The following is a 23,669-nucleotide window of genomic DNA, read 5'->3' on the forward strand; positions in this document are numbered from 1 at the left end:
AAACTGTTCCTTCCTTTTACCCAGCCAGAATGGTAAGGACTTCCCGCTGTTGCTAGCCCTGAGTCCTTCACTCTCCCCTGTTGGTTCACCTTAACCTTTCATATACCTGGCTAATGGTCCTTTCATTCGACTCTCTTCACCTCTTCAAAATAGGCCATCTGTTCTCTATCCAGACAGCTGCTTTGACCTTTTTCCAAGCCAGAATTATGTCTTCCATTGTACAGAACTTTAGGAATCTCATTTTTTTAATCTAATTTTTCATTTATACGTTGTAGTAGACATAAAATTCCTTCTTCAGAAATCCTTCAATCTCCTTTCTTATTGAACCAACATAGCTATGCATCCGAATGAACATCCTGATTTGGCCTTTCACTTTTCAAAAAGAAGTGTAACCTCCCTATCTGTCCTTTTGGTTTCTAAATTATGTCTTGGGTCTATAATACAGAATACTCCACTCTTCAAGCCCTTGATGGGACTGGACCTTAAACTATTGCATTGTTCAACACTTCAATCAGGATTGGGTACAGTATACAAAGTTTATATATTAATCTTTAGTAGAAAAGGACTGTCAGAGGAGTATATTTAGACCATATATAATAATTTCCAAAGACTTGCTTTCAGGCTCAGCACCTGTAGCTCCAGCCCAGGCCTGCCAAACAAAATGACAACTACAACAAAAAAAATAGTCAGGCAGTGTGGTGGGTGCCTGTAGTCCCAGCTACTTGGAAGGCTGAGGCAAGAGAATCACTTAAGGCAAGAGTTGGAGATTGCTGTGAGGTGTAACGCCACAGCACTCTACCCAGGGCTACCCAGGGCGACAGTTTGAGGCTCTGTCTCAAAAAAAAAAAAAAGACTTGCTTTCATTTGGGGGTTATCAAAGGGTTCTGATTTTATCAATGAATAATTTAAGAAACTGCCCTAGAAAATCCGATACTATGTTTGCTATAGTGACATAGTTTACCATACTTCTCACTGTTGCCCTATGGTTAGTACTTTGGGTCATTTTTCAGTGTCCCTCATAAAAAACTCGTTTTTTTCATCTCCTTTGTTCAGATATCTCACTCACCAAGCAACACCCTGATTTCTGTATTAGTCTTTCTACATAAAAAGAATATGCTGGTCATATAGATTTTAAGTACTTCTCATAGTTAATTAATAAAGAGATTTTTGAAAATGATCTACCTTCCCATGCTTTAACCACAGGAGGAAATGTGCTGATCATTCTGTTTAAGAATTTCTGTTCCATGTCACAGCAGTATTTCTTATTATAAATGATTCCAGTTCTACTTCAATCTCATGTACATTTTAGTTAATGGGAGCCTATTTCTCACAACCTGGTCATCTCCCTAAGCAATGAAAAGTAAATCTCTGGGCTTTGAAGTAGAGTGACCTTCCCTAAGATAAAACATCTACTTCCTGTGGTTGTACTTCTGCTTATTAACATGCCCCACATAAAGTCGAGGTAAGAGGCTCATTTTAGAGCTAAATCTTAGGAAAAGCTCTGCTTATCCTGAGAACTGTGAAACAGATTATATTTCCCTTCCCTATTCTGCTCTCTCCTCTTCATAATCAGGAAGCTTAGCATCAACTGTGAAGGATCCTTTAGAAGTGATTCTCAAACTTTTCATGTTATGAAATACTTTGAATGCAAGAATTTAGGGCAGCCAACTTGAATGAATTAAACAAGTTAAAATAACCCTAAATCAATTAGTATACCACCTCAGAGGACCTAGATCCATTCATAATTAAATCAACATCCATATGATCTCCTTTCAGCATTTTAGCTGTTTGAGAATTATTCCTACCCAGACAATGATTTCTCACATAGGTACAAGGTAAATTTCTCTTACATTCCAGGGAACTGCCATCTTCCTCTAAAGCCAACTTATTGCTATGCTTTACCATTACTTCTAATCTGAAGCAAATTGTAAAACCTGCCCCATTTCAACATTACATATGGTAGACATAACTGTTTTATTAAAAAAATTAAAGTTATACATTTGTAAAAACTTTGCTATATACTGTATCATCTCCACACTAAAGTCAATAAATACTATGTTGGCCCGACAAGGTGGCTCACACATGTAATCAGAGGCGTAGGTGGTGGATTGCTTGAGCTCAAGAGTTCTAGAGGAGCTTGAGCAAGAGTCATCTCAACCAAAAATGGAAAAAACTAGCTGGGTGTTGTGGCACATGCCTGTAGTCCCAGATATTCAGGAGGCTGAGACAAAAGGTTCTGTTGAACCCAGGAGTTTTTGGTTGCTGTGAGCCAAGGCACTCTACCAGGGAGACAGAGTGAGACTCGGTCTCAAAAAAAAAAAAAGCATTATGTTTTCAATTTCCGATAGCAACTTACTGAAAAAAATTATTTTTTCTTTACCCCTAATGCTTTATTTTTATTCACCTTATACTATTTTGTCGCATTTATGCCTTGCCTTCTCAAATTCCTCGTGGAATGAGATTAGGTGATGGGAAATATAAAATACAGAAAGGAAATCCTCTTTGGTGACTACTCTCTACTGCCCTCTGCAGGTAGAAGTTAAGAATAGGGAGCCACAATCTGTTACACTATTGGCAGGAGATCCTCGCCCAATAGGAAGGTTTAAAATTTTTGAAAGGCTAACCATTACCAACCAGACTCCCATCTATTCACAGAAAGGTTTTTTTCCCAACTTGTTAAAGTTCCCTCACTGTGGAAACATCTCTGGAAACCATATACCCTGTTTTCAAAAGACACCCCCCCATCCCCCATCTCCCTATATACAAATAAGACACAAAAGTCCTTTCTTACTCTGGGTCATGACTAAGGATCTTTATGTTGAAGTTTCTTCCAGATTTGTACAATTTGGGTCTGACAGAGAGAGAGAGACAAGAGACTCAATAGTTACCATGACATAAAAATGCAGACATTAAGCAATTCAACTTGCCTGTGCTTTGCAGACAAATGTCAACAAATATCAGAACTCCTGCAATATAGCAATCAGAGATAATGTGAGATTTTGCTTTTTATTTTTACTGAAGAAGCTGGCTGCAAGATAACCAGCAAACAAGCAGTTTCAATTTTGTGTACAAAGGACTGTTGATTATGCATGAATTACTTTCTTCAGTCACACTACTTTGTATGGATAGCAACCATTGGTGATGTCATCTTTTTGAACAACAGACCTGAATACATAGGCATATTGTGCCAACTGAGCCCAAATCAATGACCTGGGTAATGCAATCAGGGTAACACTATTATCCCTCATCTAAACCTTCCAAGCCTGTAGAAAAATTAATGCTAATCTGATAAATGTTCAAGGAATATGTTACATGGGAAAGAAAACCAATCTCTTGTTTAATTTTATTTATATTTTAATATGTACTTAACAGTGCATCACAGAATTTATGTTTATTATGTTCATCAGAACATGTTTTACTTTGAGTAGGAGGTCAAATAACTTATTAACAATCATGCTTTCTTAGAAAGAATGGTTTTAGCAAGGATATTTTGTAAAGAATGATCTCCAAATGTGTATTCACATAGCATACCAACACCTTTCCACAACTGTGCAATCAGAATTATTTATAGTATTTCTGATAGAGGAGATGGCATTGTTTTATTGATTGGAGTAAGAATATTTTGAAAGATGTATAGCTTTTAGTTCCATCTCTGCTTGCTCTGTGATTTGACTCATTCTGTTTACTTATATTCATAATAGGCATAATATGGACTTAAATTAGCAGATTTAAAAATTTTCAATGCTTAGGTTCAAAGCTAGAACCTAAGCTTTCCGAAATGAAAAATGTTTGCTCAAAAGTGTGTAGGGAAGAGATCTAATGAGTTTTTTTCATTCTTTAAAAGGCATACACCTAGCTCCTTCTAAGGAGTTGGGCAGCTTTTGCAGAGGCACTTACTATCACGTGCACTTGGAAGACCGCACATCCGGGACAGAAGAAAGCCTGACTCGTAGGGGCGGAGCCTTCATCTCGCCCCGCCCCTTCTCCCGGCCGGTGCTCCAGGGGCGGAGCTTGCGCGGTGCATTGCCTGAAGCCGTCGGACCGCGGCGCGGACTGGAGCCATGGCGGAGGGAGGTCGGAGGTTTCAGGCCCGGGCACTCCTGCAGCAGTGCCTGCACGCTCGGCTGCAAGTTCGCCCAGCTGAGGGGGACGCCACGGCCCAGTGGGTGGAGGTAACGTCGGCCCGGCAGCTCTCGTTATCCTCCGCGTGAAGGGGTGGTCTTTTCTTCCTTGTCTGGATGACTAGTCTCACCTGCATCTCCCTTTGAGGCAGGCGGGCCGGCCGCTTGGTGCAGGGCCAGACCTTGGGAGGGTGGGCCCGACGCAGTGCTTGGCCGCCTGCCTGGCCGCACTTTGTCTCTTCCGTCCTGTATCAAGATACCCAACGCCAGACTTAGTCTCCCACAGGAGTAAGGCGTGTCTCCGTGCCTGGAAGGACCAAGGGGATTGGAGCCTTCTTACACCATCTGCTAACCTGAGCTTGGTGGCCTTTAGGCCCATTTAAAACTCATGGCCCGTGCTGCTCAGTTGAAGCTTGTTTTACTGCAAGAGTTGGAGACCTGCTTTGAATTATGCCCGCCCCACATCGCGTCTAATTCCTCTCTAGGTTGACTGTACCTTGGTCTTAGCATAGAAATCAGATTTCCCAAGAAACAATTCTATTTCAAGAATTTTTTTTTAATTTGACTTACTTCGAACTGAAAAACAAAGACTACTACCTTAATAATAATGTTCCGTTGCTATCAAACACATTTTCTTTAAATAATTTTTTTTTTTTAGTCACATTGACAACATTTCCAATAAATTTAGAACATTTTTGTCAATACGAGTTCCTTCTGCTTTCATACCTATTACCATTTTAGGAAAGTCTGGCCCCACATCATACAAAAATAAAATGTTCTGTAAGGCCTCTGACGAGTAAGTTGAAATGTAAGAAAAAAACAAGTTGTTAATTAAGACTTTTGAAATAACTCAGAAACTTACTATAGCTGAATCTTATTCGCTCATCTCTGCTGAATTGGGTCCCAGATCTAGCATTACTAACACAATCCTAATCGTTACTTTGAATACTACTCATGGGTGATTATTGCTAAATCAGCATGTTACCCAGTGCTAATTTGGAAATGTTTATAAGCATAAAAATTCCTACATTGTCATGTTTTCTCAGAAATCCGTTTTTATTATTTTGGTTATTTTTGTTGAAGTCTTGATTTCTCTTCCATTTTGAAATTCTATTCTTTGTATATTTGCACTTCTACCTACAGAATTAACCTATTTTTACAGTTGCCTCCTGACCCTCTGCATTCCGAACTATCATTTACCTTCTTTCCATGCTTCTTTATCTTTTTTATGTTCTTCATTCCACATCTCCTTATGCAAAATCACAGCTGTCTTATCACAGACTTCCAAACTATCAGTGCAGGTTTATTAACTTAAACAGCTGTTTTGTTTTGTTTTTTGTAGAGACAGAGTCTCACTGTACTGCCCTCGGGTAGAGTGCCGTGGTGTCACACGGCTCACAGCAACCTCTAACTCTTGGGCTTACGCGATTCTCTTGCCTCAGCCTCCCGAGCAGCTGGGACCACAGGCACCCGCCACAACGCCCGGCTATTTTTTTGTTGTTGTTGTTGCAGTTTGGCCGGGGCTGGGTTTGAACCCGCCACCCTCGGCATATGGGGCCAGCGCCCCACTCACTGAGCCACAGGTGCCACCCTAAACAGCTGTTTTTAAAGGATTTCCCTTTCACTCCTACACACAACTAAATTAGTTGGCTAAAAGACTTGACAAGTTTCTCACACATCCTCTACTCTGTTCTGTTATTAAAAGCTCTTAGTTTTTTAGCAATAGTTTTAATTATCAGAAGATTTGAAGGTCCTTTCTTTGTTATTGGCTTCATCCACTTAGAACTTTGCTTTCACAGGCTAATGTTTTTCTTCTTAGAAAGTGAAAATTTTTAAGCTACAGTGAGAAGAAGAAGCTACAGGGAAAGTGATTTTGACTTAAAGAGAGGAATGGTAGATCACAACTTAGGATCTATTATTGGAATAAGTGAAAAGAAAATACCTTAATGAAGAGGTAATATGGTAAGCAGAAAGCAAAGATGTCTATTTCTGCAAATAATTAGGTATTTAATTCTGACATTGCAAGTGTCCAGGTATGAACATGCTTAAGATTTCAGCTCAAGGCGGCGCCTGCGGCTCAAAGGAATAAGGCACGGGCCCCATATGCCAGAGGTGGCAGGTTCAAACCCAGCCCTGGCCAAAAACTGCAAAAAAGAAAAAAAAAAGATTTCAGCTCATAGTGAAGTATAGTGGCTCATGCTTGTAATCCCAGCACTTTGGGTGGCTGAGACAGGAGGATCACTTGAACCCATGAGTTTGAGACCAGACTGGGCTAAATAGCAAGACCTTGTCTCTACAAAAAAGTAAAATTAGCCAGGCATGGTGGTGTGCACCTGTAGTCCCAGCTATTCAGCAGACTGAGGTGGGAGGATCTCTTGAGCCCAGAAATTCAAGGTTATGGTGAGCTGTGATCGCACCACTGCACACGAGCCAGGGTGACAGAGCGACCTGGTTTTTAAAAAAAAAAAAGATTTCACTTTGTACTGAAGACAATACCAGTGGAGAGGCCTGTGACAGTAGTACAGAGCTTGGCAGCTCCTTATTATGGGTGTATATCGGAGGTCCTTGCCAATTGCTTCAGCAGCACAATTGCACTTTTTAAAAATGACTTCTTTAAGGCCAGGTGAGGTAGCTCAAAGGCCAGGCGCAGTGGCTCACACCTGTAATCCTAGCACTCTGGGAGACTGAGGTGGGTGGATCTCTGGAACTCAGGAGTTTGGGACCACCACAAGCAAGAGCAGAACTCTGTCTCTACTAAAAATAGAAAACTAGCCAGGTGTTGGGTGCGGGGAGCACCTGTAGTCCTAACTACTTGGGATGCTGAGGCAAGAGATTACCTGAGCCCAAGAGTTTGAGGTTGCTGTGAGCTGTGACACCATGGCACTCTACCCAGGATGACTCAAAAGTAAAAAGAAAGATTAAAGGGGATTGGGGTCACCAGATTGAGGGGGTCTTGGTGCACGGAATGAAGAGCTTGACACAAAGTCTGTGTCGGGGGACTGAGGAACTCTGGGAGGAGCCCTCCTGAGTAAACCTTGGGTCCATATTTATTGTCATAAAAATGGGAAGAAGTAGACAAAAGCTGCTTGCCCAACATTAGCACTGATTAGAGAGAATGTGGAGAAGATCAGATAGAATGTCCACCTTTGTTTTTTGTAAAACTGCAGACATTGAGCACAACCTCTGCCTCCAGTGTCTAGAGACCTTTGGAATCTAGAGAATCTTTATCATAACCATTAGGCCTGGTATTGCCACACCTCACATATACCTTCTCCGTTGGAGGCCAGTTTTCTGATCTCCTGCATGCACACAGTCTCACATGTCATTGGTAGATTATCCCCATCTCTCAAGCAGGAAGTGAATCTTAGGCTAAAGATCAGGGCTCAGTTTCCCCTATAAAAGATTTCTTTTCCAGGTAAATCAAGTGTGAGCATAGGGCTTTATTTACATTTACATGGAATACTACTTAGCTATCCCATAGAGCCTGGAAGATATACCCAAATATTAGTGCAATCAATAGAGTCTTTATCACATACAAAATGTAAAGTGCTTTGAAGTTTAAAATATGAAATAAATTGTACCTCTGCCTTTAAATATATTTTTATGTGGTCACTTAACACTTGTATAGGGACCTAGGCACTGTTTTAAGGAGCGTATAAATACACACACACACACACATATATATATATATTTTTTGGAGACAGTCTCACTTTGTTGCCCTTGGTAGAGTGCTGTGGCATCATAGCTCACAGCAACCTCAAACTCTTGGGCTCAAGCGATTCTCTTGCCTCAGCCTCCCGAGTAGCTGAGACTACAGGTGCCCACCACAACCGCTGGTATTTTTAGAGGTGAGGTCTCACTCTAGTTCAGGCTGGTCTGAACCTGTGAGCTCAGGCAATCCACCTGCCTCGGCTTCCCAGAGTGCAAGGATTACAGGTGTGAGTCACTGCGCCAAGCTGAGTTTACAAATATTGACTCATTTAATCTACCTAATACTTTCTGCAGTCAGAGAGGTGGATTAATATACAGAATCAAAAATCTAGCCTGGGCGCGGTGGCTCATGCCTGTAATCCTAGCACTCTGGGAGGATGACGTGGGTGAATAGCTTGAGCTCATGAGTTCAAGACCAGTCTGAGCAAAAAGCGAGACCCTGTCTCTACTAAAAATAGAAAAAACTGAGGCAAGAGGATCGCTTGAGCCCAAAAGTTGGAAGTTGCTGTGAGCTATGATGCCACAGCACTCTACCCAGGGTGACTTGAGACTTGCGACTCTGTCTCAAAAAAAAAACTTGAGACTCTGTCTCAAAAAAAAAAAAACAACCAATGATTCACTCAGCAGCAGAATCAAAGCCTAAGTGTCTTTTTTATGTAGTCTCTGTCCTACAAGAGCTAAACAAGAAATATATAAGTTGTTATATATAAAATAAGTTTATATTCCTGATCTTGTAATATAGATCCTAAATGTAATTTTCAAGGCCTAATCATGTTTATTAAAGCATTAGTGACAATAACAAAGAAGAATTGGACGGTTTCCTGGAGTTTATAAAAATAGAATCAGACCCTTATTTTCATTATCTACAAGTAAATAGATTAGGGAGAATAAAGAGTGATGATGTCAAAAGTTACCAGTCACACTGTAGCTCATTCATCAGCCATATCTTGTATATTGTAAATTCACTTGGTATTGAGTAACTGGGGCCCTGCAGGTTAGACATTTCTAAATCTGTCAGCCAATTTTTCTAGGAGGCTTTTTGCTAGTCCTATGATTTTGATTAGAATTGTTTGAAGGGGCCGGGCAACAGTGGCTCACGCCTGTGATCCCAGCACTCTGGGAGGCCAAGGCAGGTGGATTGCCTGAGCTCAGGAGTTCAAGACCAGCCTGAGCAAGAGTGAGACCCCATCTCTAAAATTAAAAATAGCTGGATGTTGTGGCAGGTGCCTGTAGTCACAGCTACTCAGGAGGCTAAGGCAAGAAAATTGCTTGAGCCCAATAGTTTGAGGGTGCTGTGATTTATGATGCCACTGCACTCTAAGGACAAAGTGAGACTCTGTCTCAAAAAAAAAAAAAAAAAAGGTGTTTGAAGGTATAATTTGTCTTTGATTGAAACTTGAAAAAATCACATTTGATTTTAATTGAATCAAATCTGGGCTGCACAGGGTGGCTTACGTCTATAATCCTAGCATTTTGGGAGACTGAGGCAAGAGGTTCACTCGAGGCCAGGAATTTGAGATCAGCCTGAGCAAGAGTGAGACTGCATCTCTACAAAAAAATAGAAAAATTAGCCTGCTGTGGTCCCAGCTGTATACCTGTAGTCCCAGCTACTTGGGAGGCTAAGGCAGGAAGATCATGATCCCAGGAATTTGAGGTTGCAGTGAGCTATGCAGATGCCACTGCACTCCACCCTGGAGAAAGAGCAAGTCCTTGTCTGTAATAACAATAATAATAGTAGAAATCTAATCTATATTAAAACTTATTTCTCTTCCTTCAACCTCTGTAACAGTTATGAAATTTTATTCATTTAGTTCTGTATCTCTGGAGTTTTTTCCTCATCTGAGTTTACTATGGTGATTTCTCATAGATTCAGAAAGGATTAGTGATCTACGTGTGCTTTTTCAAGGGAGCTGATAAAGAACTTCTTCCCAAAATGGGTATGTATTTGACTTGTTTTTTCTTTTTTAAGGGAAAGCGCAGAAATAGATAAATGAACCAGAAGGGGGAAGAAGCACCATTGTATTTTCCCTTTATTTTTAGTTGACATACTTACAGGATACAGAGTGATACTCCAGTATGTGTATGCAATGTATAATGACCAAAGTGGGGTAATTAGCATACGTATCACCTCAAATATGTATCATTTCTTTATGTTGTGAACATTTAAAATCCTCTTTTAGCTTTTGGAAAACATACAATAAATTATAGTTAACCATGATCACCCTACAGTACCACGGAGCAACAGAACCCATTCCTTCTGTCGAGCTGTAATTTTGTATCCATTACCAACTTCTCCCCATCCTAAGAAGCACAATCTTAAATTGTGCTGGTATGTAAGTTATTAATTACTTAACTCTTATCTAGTGTTGTTGGCTACAGTTATTTGCCCATTTGAAGTTTAAGCAATTATGGTAGAATTCTTTTAAAACATCTATATCATTGCAGATAGCTTATAGATTGATGTAGAAGAGTGTATACACAGGTACCCACAGTGCAAGTCAGCCAAGGATACATAAACTTTATTGGAAGCAAGGCAGCCACATAGGGAGAAACAGATGCCACATTTCTTAATATCATTTCCCTTATCTCCCAGAGTCCCTAACAGAAGCAGTAGATGGCATTGTGTGTACAAGGTGTAGGTCCCATCAAACCCGTTCAATTCAGGCTTACATTATTATTATGAGATAATTTGCATTAACCATTTATGCACTTCTTTGTTAGAAATATGTGTAAAATAAAAGGTTCTCCTGATTCTTGTACCAAACTCAGTATCATCACAGCCACACCTCCTCTAAGGACACAGAAAGCCCAGTCCATGTTCAGGAATCCCTGAACAATAATTTACCCATGTACAGCTTTCTAGTATTCTAGACAGTCTAGTACTGTAGACGGCTTTCTAGTGTTGTATATTCCTTGTGATAATTACATAGGCTCAGATATAGCAAATCAGTTCATATATTGTCTCATGTATGTATATAGGATTTAACAATTGTGTCCAAAAACAAGCAAACCTGAAATAACGGAGGTATCCTTAAAGTTGGGGATAGTTTATATTCTCTTCGTTAGTAAAGACAGTACCCGTTAGTTGGATTAGTAAGAAATATAAATTATAAAAATGGATAGTTGAAGCTTACAAAAGTTAACCTAGAAAGCTTCAAAGGCAAATAGCCCAATGAGACCAGCTTGAACAAAAGGCAATTTGATACTAATATGTATGTATTAAACATGTCTGACCACTTTATCAAAAGATGAAAACTAGACCTAAGCAGGAACCATGATAGATATAGATGGAAAGCCAGTAATGATAATTATTCAAAATTTGAACTTAGAGGATAATAAGGAAACTTTGATAGTTTTAAGAAGAAAATGAGATGAGGGCTCTTTTTATAGAGGATAATTTGACAGATCCTAATGTTAGGGTGTTAGACATTCTTTCCATGTTCCTAAATTAATATTTGGCTTGGATCAAATCATTATAGGCCATAAAAATGTAGTAGAAATCTTCAAAAACAGGAAGAAAATTTTTATCATTCTAATTTAAGATTGATTTCCTAGAGTTGTCTCACAGTGTCTTAAATGGATCTTTTTTTTTTTTTTTTTTTTGTAGAGACAGAGTCTCACTTTATCACCCTCGGTAGAGTGCTGTGACGTCACACAGCTCACAGACCTCCAGTTCCTGGGCTTAGGCGATTCTCTTGCCTCAGCCTCCCAAGTAGCTGGGACTATAGGCATCCGCCACAATGCCCGGCTATTTTTTTTGTTGCAGTTCGGCCAGGGCTGGGTTTGAACCTGCCACCCTCGGTATATGGTTACTGGCGCCCTACTCACTGAGCCACAGACACCACCCAAATGGATCTTAATCTATGTTGGATGAAATAAGGCTACCAAATCTCTGCTGCATTTTGTGTGATTAAATCCAGCATGTTTCCATGTATGCCTTTGTGAACTCACTTTAAATGCATGCATATGATTATGGTAGATAAAAAACACTGAGGAGATCCACCTTACCTCCTTTAGTGGGAGTCCAACACAAAGCTTTTATGTCATGATGCTCAGTTAAGAAAGATATGACTCTAGGACCAGCGAGGTGGTTCACACCTGTAATCCTAGCACTCTGGGAGGCCAAAGCAGGTGGACTGCCTAGGCTGACAAGTTCAGCCTGAGCCAGAGCAAGACCCCCATCTCTAAAAATAGCTGGGTGTTGTGGTGCTTTCCTGTAGTCCAGCTACTTGGGAGGCTGAGGCAAGGGGATTGCTTGAGCCCAAGAGTTTGAGGTTGCTGTGAGCTGTGATGCCTTGGCACTCTACCGCGGGCTATAAAATGAGACTCTGTCTTAAAAAAAAAAAGAAAAATGATACGACTCTTAAGAATCACATTTTGCTGATTGAGTTTTTTTTGTTGTTTTTGTTTTTTTTTTGAGACAGGGTGATTTGAGTTTTAAGCACCATAGTGCATTCTATTATTGATAGTGTTAGCTTGTACTTCTATTAAAGCCAGAAAAGTAACTCAATGTGATAAAATTTTCTTAAACCCCACCTCATGCTTGTTACATGGACTCAGATATTTCCAATCAAATCATATATCCCTTGGGAACATAACAACCAATTGTAGTCACAATGTCTGAAATATCAGAATCTTCCTCAATTCAGATTTAATATTGAAGTGAGATCCAGGGACCTAACAAAACTTCATTTCCCACAGATATCATTAGAAATACTTGATTGTAACCTATCTTAGAATCCTTGAGTTTCCCTGCGTGCCCTTGTTTCATTTTAATGAAACGAATTCATTGTTTCATTTTAATTCTATCTTCTATTTGACTTTTTCAGTTATAACAGTGAATTTCTGATGGTTTTTGCTTTCCTCTTTCCTCTTCTCCCATTTTAATGAAATGATTCATTGTTTCATTTTAATTGTACTTACTGCTATTTGTATTTGTATTATATTTATTTGTATACTAATATTTGTATACCAATAGTATTAATTGAATTCTCAGTTATATCTAGTAGAGGAGGATATGTGGAAGTATACTAAATTGTATTATCTTTCAGTCCTGTTACTACAGAATTGCTTACTTAGTCCCTCACTAGCAGGAAGCCTCGATAGCTAGACACTGATTTCTATTAGAAAGAATAGAAGTTAAGGACTTAGCTGAACAATTAAGTTTCCTTGGAGGCAGTCAAGGACTGCTGGCTAGATAGCAAAGTCCTATTTATAATAGAGAAACTGGAGGTATTTAAAAATAGATGTTAGTTAAGTGAAAACTGATGGCACTTAACAAATAGCTTAGGAATTCAACTGGATGTTTGCCTGGCCAGGTTTTTACCAGGCTAATTCCATGACTTGCAGAGTGGGGCAACCATACTGAATCCTTACTAATATTTGCTACAGATCACATAATAATGGAAGGTATTGACTACCCCAACAGAAAGTATACCTTTTGAAGCCTGATTTGGGGGCAGGAGTATGAGGTTTATATAGTTTCTTTTACCATTTGTCTTCTCAGGACTGTTCTTTGCAAGAAATCATTTATATCTTTATAGAGGTAGGTCGACCCTAAGCCCATTTATATTAGACACTTCCTTTGTTTATTGTTTTGAAATGGTTAATGTTGAGGTGTAAAAGTTTTCTAAGTTAGACTTTTACAAAGATATTTGTGGTAGTTTTGACATTCCTTACTAGCTACAAATAATCTCATAGATGGTATAAAAATAATATCACCGTTTTATTGCATGTATAGTGCCAGTAGCTCTCCATCTTCTAATCTACTTTTTCAGTTATAACAATGAATTTCTGTTGGTTCTTGCTTTCCTCTTTCCTCTTCTCCCATGGGTTATATTTGTAAAATGATTAATTCAGTTAATATTGCCTTTAAGGTTATTCATGAGGTTTCATAACCCAAATCAGCTGATTTATAATGGGATTGAACCAGGAACCTTTATCTGAGCTTAAACCTCTAAGCAACTGAGTTTAAAATAATGCATGTACTAACATGTTTATTTCTATTCTGTGAAAAAGCAGAATTTGGTGTGAGGAGGATTTATCATGGTCTTTTTCCAGTGGGATTTGCTTATGAAACAGAAGGAGCAGGGAAGCAAAATCTTCTCAGATATTCCTCCAAGGCAGTGATGTTTGCTTTATTTTTCATGCTTAGATTATTTAGCTTAGTGGAGCAGTTTCTAAAATCCAAATAGAGACTTTAAGTTAGAAGCATGAGCTGTCAAACTGGGTTTTAAGCATGAGCGTTGCTGACTAAAAAAATTGATGGTTTTCTTCGTGTTTGTTTTTCACTTCAAAATGTTTTGCCTTTCTTCCCCACCCAGTTAATACACTGTTAAATGTGAAATTAAGCGAGACAGAAAATGGCAAGCACGTCTCTATATTGGATCTGCCTGGCGACATCCTTATCATCCCTCAAGCCACCCTTGGTGGAAGAGTAAAAGGAAGAAACATGCAGTATCACTCTAACTCTGGAAAAGAAGAAGGATTAGAACTTTATTCTCAATTTGTGACTCTATGTGAAAAAGAAATAGCTGCTAACAGCAAGTGTGCTGAAGCTGGGGTTGTAGTAGAACATGGCACTTATGGGAACAGGCAGGTGTTAAACCTGGATACCAATGGACCATATACACACTTAATTGAGTTTTAAAAACTAAAACTAGTTTCTACAGCTGATACTAAATGATCCGAACTACATTTTTTCCCTCTTCATCTTGAATACACTAATCTGCAGCATTTGTAGATAAGAAAATCCTCGGTCCCATGTGTAACTCTGTAACTTGTAATCGTTGACCTTGCCGTGGTCCGGTAACCTTTGATCTCAGTTACCTTTTGTTCTGCTTTCTCCTGCCCTTCCACTTGAAATTCTGAAAAGGGCTGTCTATTCACTTCATAATAATTAAGAAAATGTTTCTTAGCTATATTTTTTAAATTAATAGACATTTTAAATTTTTGCAGTGAAGAAATTTGTGCTAGCCAAGAAAAGACATTTATTCTATCAAGTTTGTGTAGTATATAATAACTATTTGTATTAAAATTAGGTAAGATCTAGCACAGACCAGTTATAATTTTGTAAATTTTACTGTTTACATTTTCTATATTTTGAATGAAAGAATATGTGGTTCATCATTCCTTTTAATAATATACATGGGGCGGCTCCTGTGGCTCAAGGAGTAGGGCGCCGGTCCCATGTGCCAGAGGTAGTGGGTTCAAACCCAGCCCCGGCCAAAAAAAAAAAAAATAATAATATACATGAACATGTAACATAGAAATGTTATTGTGCATTATTTTACTTTCCAAGGACATACAGATACTTTACATTATTTTAGAATCTTTGGTTAACGTAGGAACAAAATGTAGGGGATTAGAAGTTGTTTTCATTGGTGCCTATGGCTCAGTGGGTAGGATGCCAGCCCCATATACTGAGGGTGGCAGGTTCAAACCAGGCTCCAGCCAAACTGCAACAAAAAATAGCTGGACGTTGTAGCAAGCGCCTATAGCCCCAACTACTCAGGAGGCTGAGGTGAGAGAATTGCTTAAGCCCAGGAGTTGGAGGTTGCTGTGAGCTGTGATGCTACAGCACTCTACCGAGGGTGATAAAGTGAGACTGTGTCTCTAAAAAAAAAAAAATTTGTTTTTATTAAACATACCCATAGAGATGGGTTAATGTTCTGTTTCATTTTTTACCAAAACCATGTGTGTCTCACTTTACATCTTTGGGATTCTTTGTTTTGTTTTGTTTTTTCCTTTTCAGACTGAGTCTCATTATGTTGCCAAGGGTGGTCTCAAACCACCTCTGCCTCCTGAATAGCTGGGATTACAGGTGTATGCCATATCCTTGGTTTTTAAAGAATTAGTTCATGAAATTAGTGTTAGTTCTTAAATCTTTTAGGAAATCCCTTTCCTGTTGAATTAGATTACTGTAAGAGGAAGGAAAAAAGAAGTTTTCTACAAGAATAGTCTGAAAACAAATTGGGTTATCAATTCTCATATTATCTACTTGATGATTTAGAGCCTGTGCCAGTTTTTCTGAATTAGTGAATGTTGTGGAATGGATATTTGTGCCTTGCCCTGTTGAAGCCCTAACTCCCAATGTGAATGGTATTTGGAGATGGAGCCTTTGGGAGGTAATTGGGGTTAGATAAAGTCATGAGGGTGGGGCCTTCATGATGAGACCAGTAAGAAAGGAGCCACCAGGAAGCTTGCTCTCTCCAGGCCACCCTGTGAGGGCAGAGTGAGAGGGTGGCTGTCTACAAGCCAGAAGACAGCTAGCACCAGAAAGCGACCATGCTGGCACCTTGATCTTGAACTTCTAGCTTCCAAAACTATGAGAAAATAAATTTCTGCTGTTTAAGCTACCCAGTTTAAGGTATTTTGTTATGGTAAAAGTGTGATATAAAATAGCTAATAAGATAAGCTTTACTTTTTTTTTTTTTTTTTTTGGAGAGACCAAAGAGTTTCACTTTGTCACCCTCAGTAGAGTGTTGTGGCAATCACAGCTCACAGTAACCTTCAGTTCTTGGACATAGGCGATTTTCTTGCCTCAGCCTCCTGAGTAGCTGGGGCTACACGCGCCCATCACAATGCCCAACTATTTTTTGTTGCAGTTTGGCTGGGGCTGGGTTTGAACCCACCAACCTCTGTATATGGGGCTGGTGGCCTACTCACTGAGCCACAGGCACTGCCCAATAATAAGATAAACTTTTCAAAGGCAAGAGAGATAAACAGAGGGCGGTGCCTGTGGCTCAAGGAGTAGGGCGCTGGTCCCATATGCCAGAGGTGGTGGGTTCAAACCCAGCCCTGGCCAAAAAAAAAAAAAAAAAAAAAAAGAGAGATAAACAAGAAGTTGAAAGAAGAAAGGAGTCAATAAGAGGTAGTATTCTGTTTTTGAAAACTCCTCTGACCTGATTTAAAGGAGTATTTTTTAGGAGTGGAAACCAAATAATATTTATAATAACCAAAAAGGTGAAGAAATTAAATTAACATCCTAAGTAGCTGCTGAAAATTCCTTTGTGTCTCATAATTTCTTTAGGTCTAACATACTTAAAATTTTTATTATCACACACACAAAAAAATCCTATTTTTTCTATATCCTTCCTGTACTATTCTATTTTAGAACTTAGGAATCAATAACTGACTTGATAATGGGCTCCTTGTCTTAATTTTTGCTTTATTGACTCACAATACATTTACTGAAATGTAATAAACTATTCATAAACTTGCAAACTCCAGTTTTCTCAGAGGTTCTCCAAAGAAGTACATTTGACTTTCAAAAAGATTTTGTTGCCTTTTTAAATCAGTTTGATTTTATGTCTAAGTGAAATGCTGACTCATAGGCCTAGATTGCTGTTTTATGGTTCAATACTCCTTAAAACATTTGCTTGCGGTGCTTATGGAGAATAGCAATTTCAAGTACTTGAAGAGTTATTAAGCAGAAGGTGATGACCAACTTTGATTAATTTCCAGGAAGGCTTCAAGAAGTTAAAAGGCAAGAAAATAGTGGATATGAAAATAACTATACCTTGGCTTTCATTAGCTCTTTTTGTCCACGCTGCTCAAAGAACCTTCAAAATTTTATCTTCACTATGTATATATATAGAGAGATTACTTTATATATGACTATTTTACAGTATATATAATGATTATTTTTATATATGCTATTATATATATGTACACACACATATATAATGACAATAGTGCTGTGGAAAGACAATGCTTAAATAATTTTCCCAAAGTTGGGTGGCGCCTGTGGCTCAGTGAGTAGGGTGCCGGCCCCATATACCGAGGGTGGCGGGTTCAAACCCAGCCCCGGCTGAACTGCAACCAAAAAATAGCCGGGCGTTGTGGCAGGTACCTGTAATCCCAGCTGCTCGGGAGGCTGAGGCAGGAGAATCGCAGAAGCCCAAGAGCTAGAGGTTGCTGTGAGTCCTGTGACATCATGGCACTCTACTGAAGGCGGTAAAGTGAGGCTGTGTCTCTACAAAAAAAAAATAATAATAATAATTTTCCCAAAGTCATACAATAGGGAGGAATAATTTCCATCTTTTGGGAAATTAACTCTCTTGTAAGAGTTGTTAAAATAGAAGTAATTTCCATCTTCTTGGAATCAACTCTTTTGTACTGAGAGCTGTTAAAATAGAAATTGATTTTGATAAAAGCTTAGCATCTCTGAGTGTGGATCACTTGAGAAAAAATAGCCAATAAACTGGTTTATTTACTATATTAAGTGCAGACAGATTTGTACCTAATTTAGGTGACTTTTTCTGTTTTTCTAAAATTTTAGAATATTTCAAATAGAGTATCTAAACAAGGTACTATTTTTGTCAATTTAGAAACCTGGATTCAATTATAGGGTATGCTATAAAACCCACTGTGGGGAGGGAGTTAAAAACCTACCTATCAAGTTCAAGGAACACTGTTCAGATGATGGGCACACTAAAAGGCCTGACTTAAGCCTTGTAAAAGGTATCCATGTAACAAAATCCATGTATTCCCTTAATATTTTGAAATTTTAAAAACCACAGTGGGTTGGGCATGGTGGCTCACTCCTGTAATCCTAGCACTGTGAGAGGCCAAAGCTAGAGGATCCCTTAAACTCAAGAGTTCAAGACAAGCCTGAACAAGAGCCAGACCCCATTTGTACTAGAAATAGAAAAAGTAGCCGGGTGTTGTGGTGGGTGCCTGTAGTTCCAGCTACTTGGAAGACTGAAGCAGGAGGATCGCTTGAACCCAGGAGTTTAAGGTTGCTGTGAGATAGGCTGACACCACAGTACTCTAGCCTGGGCAACAGGGTGAGACTCTGTCTCAAAAAAACAAAACAGCCCAAGGAGTAGGGCGCTGGCCCCATATACTAGAGCTGGTGGGTTCAAACCTGGCCCCGGCCAAAAAACTGAAAAACAAAACAAAAAAACCTACAATGGATATGGTTTATACCTTGAATACTTTTATATAAAGTAAAATGAAATATGCTTTTACCAATCCTTTATTCATGTTATTAAAGAAGGCATATCATTTATGGATGATATCTATAGTAATAATAATTTGTTGACTCTGTAGTGAAAGAACTAAATTCATCAAAGATCAAGATTAAATATTATAGACTCTTCTATGCCTCTTGTTTTACAGAATAAATTTACATTGATGTTATAAGAGAACCAAGTCATGTCACATTTTTGTTATAGCCGAATATATAGCAAAAAAGGATAATGATAGCCCAATGTATTTATAAGTAGTATTAACTTACTAAAATAAAAAAATAAGACTTAGTTTCTGAAACAGGAGAACTACTAGAAAAGTAACATTTTCAGTCTGAAACCACACCTTGGGGATGACTGCGAACTTTTATTTTGCTAATCTCCTAGTTATTCTTCCTATCTCCTGTTTCTTCCATTTCTAAACTTTTCCTGTAGACCATCTCCAAGGTAATGTTTCTAGAACATGTCTTTCTCTATGACGTTACACTGCTTAGAAATTTTAATAACTTCTCTTTATTTACAGAACGAAGTCTAATCTTCTGGAGGTTGGCATCAAGGTTCTCCATACTCCTAGGGGTGAATGAAGTCACTCAGGAAGAACTATAAAGAACTAATGTCAGAATCTTGAAAAATAATATCTAAAGAAAGGACAAAGTATACAAGGCCAGAGGAGGAGACTGTAGAGGTACCAGAGAGGAGAGAGAACCAGAAAAGTGCATTGTTAAGCAAAGATATTTTCAAAATGTAAACAGTGACAAAGTAAGTGCCAGGTACAGCAGAAAATTTGAGTAACACAAAGACTGAGGAGAGACCTCTGGGATTTGTCAGAATTTATGGAGAATTGGGAGTATTTTCAATTAGCTTATACTAGGGATTCTTAATCCTTTGTCCTAGGGCAGTGCCTCAAAAGTGTGTCAGTGTACCAGAATCACCTGGGAGCCTGTCCCTAGGCTATTCCAAACATAGAAAATCGCAATCTCAGGAGTTAAAATCTGTCTTTAGTTAACAGGCTCCCCCGAGATAATTCTGGAGTACACTGGAATCCCAGAACCATTGTTACTTGGAATGGAGCCCAGACTTCTAAGGCTTACATCAAGGTTTTATAGTCTGACTCCAGCTCAACCTTCTAACATTTTCTCCCACTATTGCCCTATAGAAATTCTTCAGTATAGCTGTGTTTTCCTTAGCTCATGCCCTTGCCTAAATTGCCCTCTGCTCTCCTCTAAACCCATCATCATCCAAATATCTAGGTCAAGTCCATCTCTTCTGACCCATAGTGTTTCTCCCACCTGTACCTTCCTTGGCATTATGAGTATGAGACACTTGCAATGCTCACGATGTGTCTTAAGAAATTGTGTACTTGGGCTTTATTTTTTTAATATTAAGATGTCTTGACTGCAAGAGTATAAGTAATATTGAATACAGACATAGTATAATATGAACTCTTTAATCTCCCACAGGATTTCCATAGTGCTATGCCTGTGGTCTGTGCTTAGTAATTTCAGTATTTACCTGAATTAATATGGAGATAAGTCAGTGGCCAAAATACCCTTGATTTCAGTTCAGTTAAAACCTAATGTTTTTGTTGTTGTTGTTGTTTTGAGACAGAATCTTACTTTGTTGCCCTCCATAGAATGCATGATGTCACAGCAACCTCAAACTCTTGGACCTAAGTAATTCCCTTGCCTCAGCCTCCCAAGAAGCTGGGACTACAGGTGCCCGCCACAATACCGGGCCATTTTCCAGTTGTAGTTGTCACTGTTTGACAGGCCCAGCCTGGTTCACACCTGCCAGCTCTGGTGCATGTGGCTGGTGTCCCAGCCACTGAGCTACAGGCACCAAGCCAAAACGACCGGCTTTTGTGTGGGTGTGGGTGTTGCAGTTGTCATTGTTTTTTAGCTGGCCCATGCCGGGCTCGAACCTGCCACACTTGGTGTATGTGGCTGTTGCCATAACCACTGTGCTACTGGAGCCAAGCCTCTACTTTCTATATTGATTTCTTAGTTGTTAAGGAATAGAGATATTAGACGAGCAAAAAGCAAGTTCAATACAGTTACACTTTGCTTTAATACACTAGATAACACCAGAAAATTTGGAGAAAAACTAAAGTGAAGGATTTTTGAGTTTCAACACAAATACCGGCCTTGCTGTTTCTATTTTATTTATTATATCAGAGTGGTCACTTTATATTTTCTTAAGGTTTGCTATAAAGTTTTACTGTTTGTGATATAACTGTATTTATGTAATAGCTCTGTACCTAAAAATGTGTCCAAAAAGCAAACCATTCTTAACATAAAGAAGGGAAAAAGTATTTCATTTAAGGAAACCTGTATTTGAGTTTCTCATAAAACAAAGATTTTAGGAGACAAAAATGTCTTTATTTTGTTTACAAATATGAATGTTGATGCAAGAAGCTTTATTAAAACCCTTCTGTATTTAATCACAAAATAAAGTGGTTCTGTGTGATGAAGTCACAAATAGCCAACTTTGAGATAAATCTGACCCTACTTTTTACTGGGCCTTTTCATATGAATGAGTTCTTTGCACCAGATTAAAGTAAGCCTTTTTCTCTCAAAAAGCTTAATAAAATTTGACCTATTACATTATTCTTTTAGCTGAATGTAAAAAAAAAAAATTATGTAGAGAATGCACCATACCCTATAAAACAGTATCTGAGACCCATTAGCTATTATTGTTATAAACATTTGGGTTTGGGAAAGTAATTATGGGGTTTTTTTGAGAGTAAGTATAGAGTTTTTTTAGAGACCATCTGACCATACTAGCAAAAATGTAATCCTTGGCTCCAACTTTGAGGTATTGTTTACTTAAATTTTATACTAATGTAGATAGACTAAGGCACACTTTTTATTCCTGTCATTATTTTGGTTTATTTTGCAGCCCCCAGGTAAGGTTCTTTATGAGCAAACATGATTATCTTTAAAATTTAGTTTGCTTAAGTGCCTGGATTCTCTTTTCTCCTGGTTGCATTCAGATAATCCTTAGGCTTTTATTTCTTTTTATTGTGTACATACTTGCCTTTTTTAACCCAAATGTTGAACATGTTCTTCTGACATTTACTTAATACAGCATCAGGTAAAGTTGCTCTTCACTGAAAGGTTGGAGTCTTTAGAATGTGCAGGTCAGAAGTGAGCTAGGACTCCAAATCCCAAGGAATTTACCATCTAATAGTGGACATGTTAGACACAGAGATATACTAAGTAGTATGTGATGTCTGGATGATGCCTGTCTATAAGTTGTAGAATAGTTGCAGAGACACTTTTGGCTGGAGTGGTAAATCTCTGTGTTAAAAAAATGCATAGCAACTTGAGCCATCCTTGAAGAATGGGTAGAATTTCTATTGACACAAGGGAGTGGGAGAGGGTATTTCAAAGTTTATCTGGACTAATGAGTAATGTGGTACCATCAAAGGCTTTTAAAAAGAAGAGTGACATAATTAAAACAGTTTTAGGAGGGTTGATGTGGTAGTGGTACAGAAGACTGGGGTTTTGTTGAGTAGTACAGACATAAGGAGATTAGAGCTTCCTTAAAACAGGCCGGCGGGTGTAAATGTGGAAATGAACATAACTGGAGATATTAAATGATGTTTTGAAGAAAAACACACATCAGAGAATCTGAGTTGTGTTGGGGTTGTGATGGGGCTAGAGAAAAGGGAGGGGCTAGGCACAATGTACAGCTTGTAATCTTAGCTCTCTGAGAGGCCAAGATGGGAGGATTGCTGGAGGCCAGGAGTTTAGAGACCAGCCTGGGCAATAGTGAGATCCTGTCTGTACAAAAAATAGAAAAAAATAGCCAGGTATGGTGGCATCTGTAGTTCTAGCTCCTTGGAAGGTTGAGGCAGGAGGATCGCTTGAGCCCAGGAGTTTGAGGCTACAGTGAATTATGTTGATGCCACTGCCCTCCAACCTGAGCAACAGTGCCAGACCCTATCTCAAAAAGGGTGGGGGGGGCCAATAGCTCACACCTGTAATCCTAGCACTCTGGGAGGCTGAGGCAGATAGATTGCTTGAGTTCACAGGTTCAAGACCAGCCTGAGCCAAAGCAAGACCCCCCTCTCTAAAACCAGCCAGGCGTTATGGTGGGCACCTGTAATCCCAGCTACTTGGGAGGCTGAGGCAAGAGAATCACTGAGCCCAAGAGTTTCTGGTTGCTCTGAGCTGTGACGCCACAGCACTTTACCCAGGGCGACAAAGTGAGACTCTGTCTCAAAAATGAAAAAAGAAAAAAAAAAAGAAACAAACAAAAAGCACTCTAAAATATTTCATGTATGGGTTGCTGGAGAAGATGAATCCGTATTTTAATATGCTGAGTTTTGAGACACCTGAAAGTTTACTCAAGTAGGAATGTCAAGCAGATTTGAGTCTTATTTATAAAAATGGTAGTTAAGATTTAATTAAGGGTGGCGCCTGTGGCTCAGTCGGTAAGGCGCCGGCCCCATATACTGAGGGTGGCGGGTTCAAACCCGGCCCTGGCCGAACTGCAACAAAAAAATAGCCAGGCGTTGTGGCAGGTGCCTGTAGTCCCAGCTACTCGGGAGGCTGAGGCAAGAGAATCACTTAAGCCCAGGAGTTGGAAGTTGCTGTGAGCTGTGTGACGCCACGGCACTCTACCGAGGGCCATAAAGTGAAACTCTGTCTCTACAAAAAAAAAGATTTAATTAAGATTTAATCATCAATCTTCACTAAGTATAAAGAGGAAAGGCAGTTTCTATTCTCATGGAGATTACAATGTAACTAGAATGTTAAAACAGTTAACTGGAACACAGAGAAACTAGATGTGTCCAAAGAAAGGTAATAATAGTACTATGGAGATTTGAAAATGGGAAAATTTTTATCCAATTAAGAGG

General features: G+C 39.1%; 1 protein-coding gene across 1 annotated transcript; it reads left to right on the forward strand.

The window, feature by feature from the left end:
* Nucleotides 1–4,021: 4,021 nt before the first annotated feature.
* On the forward strand, nt 4,022–18,927 carry DTD2 (D-aminoacyl-tRNA deacylase 2). Its single transcript, XM_053595470.1, has 3 exons — nt 4,022–4,172; nt 9,700–9,769; nt 14,156–18,927. The coding sequence occupies exons 1-3, from the start codon at nt 4,062–4,064 to the stop codon at nt 14,479–14,481; spliced, it is 507 nt and encodes a 168-aa protein (XP_053451445.1). The 5' UTR covers nt 4,022–4,061; the 3' UTR covers nt 14,482–18,927.
* The last annotated feature ends 4,742 nt before the right edge of the window (nt 18,928–23,669 follow it).

This window comes from Nycticebus coucang, chromosome 6 (assembly GCF_027406575.1).
Source record: "Nycticebus coucang isolate mNycCou1 chromosome 6, mNycCou1.pri, whole genome shotgun sequence".
NCBI classification, from domain to species: Eukaryota; Metazoa; Chordata; class Mammalia; order Primates; family Lorisidae; genus Nycticebus; species Nycticebus coucang.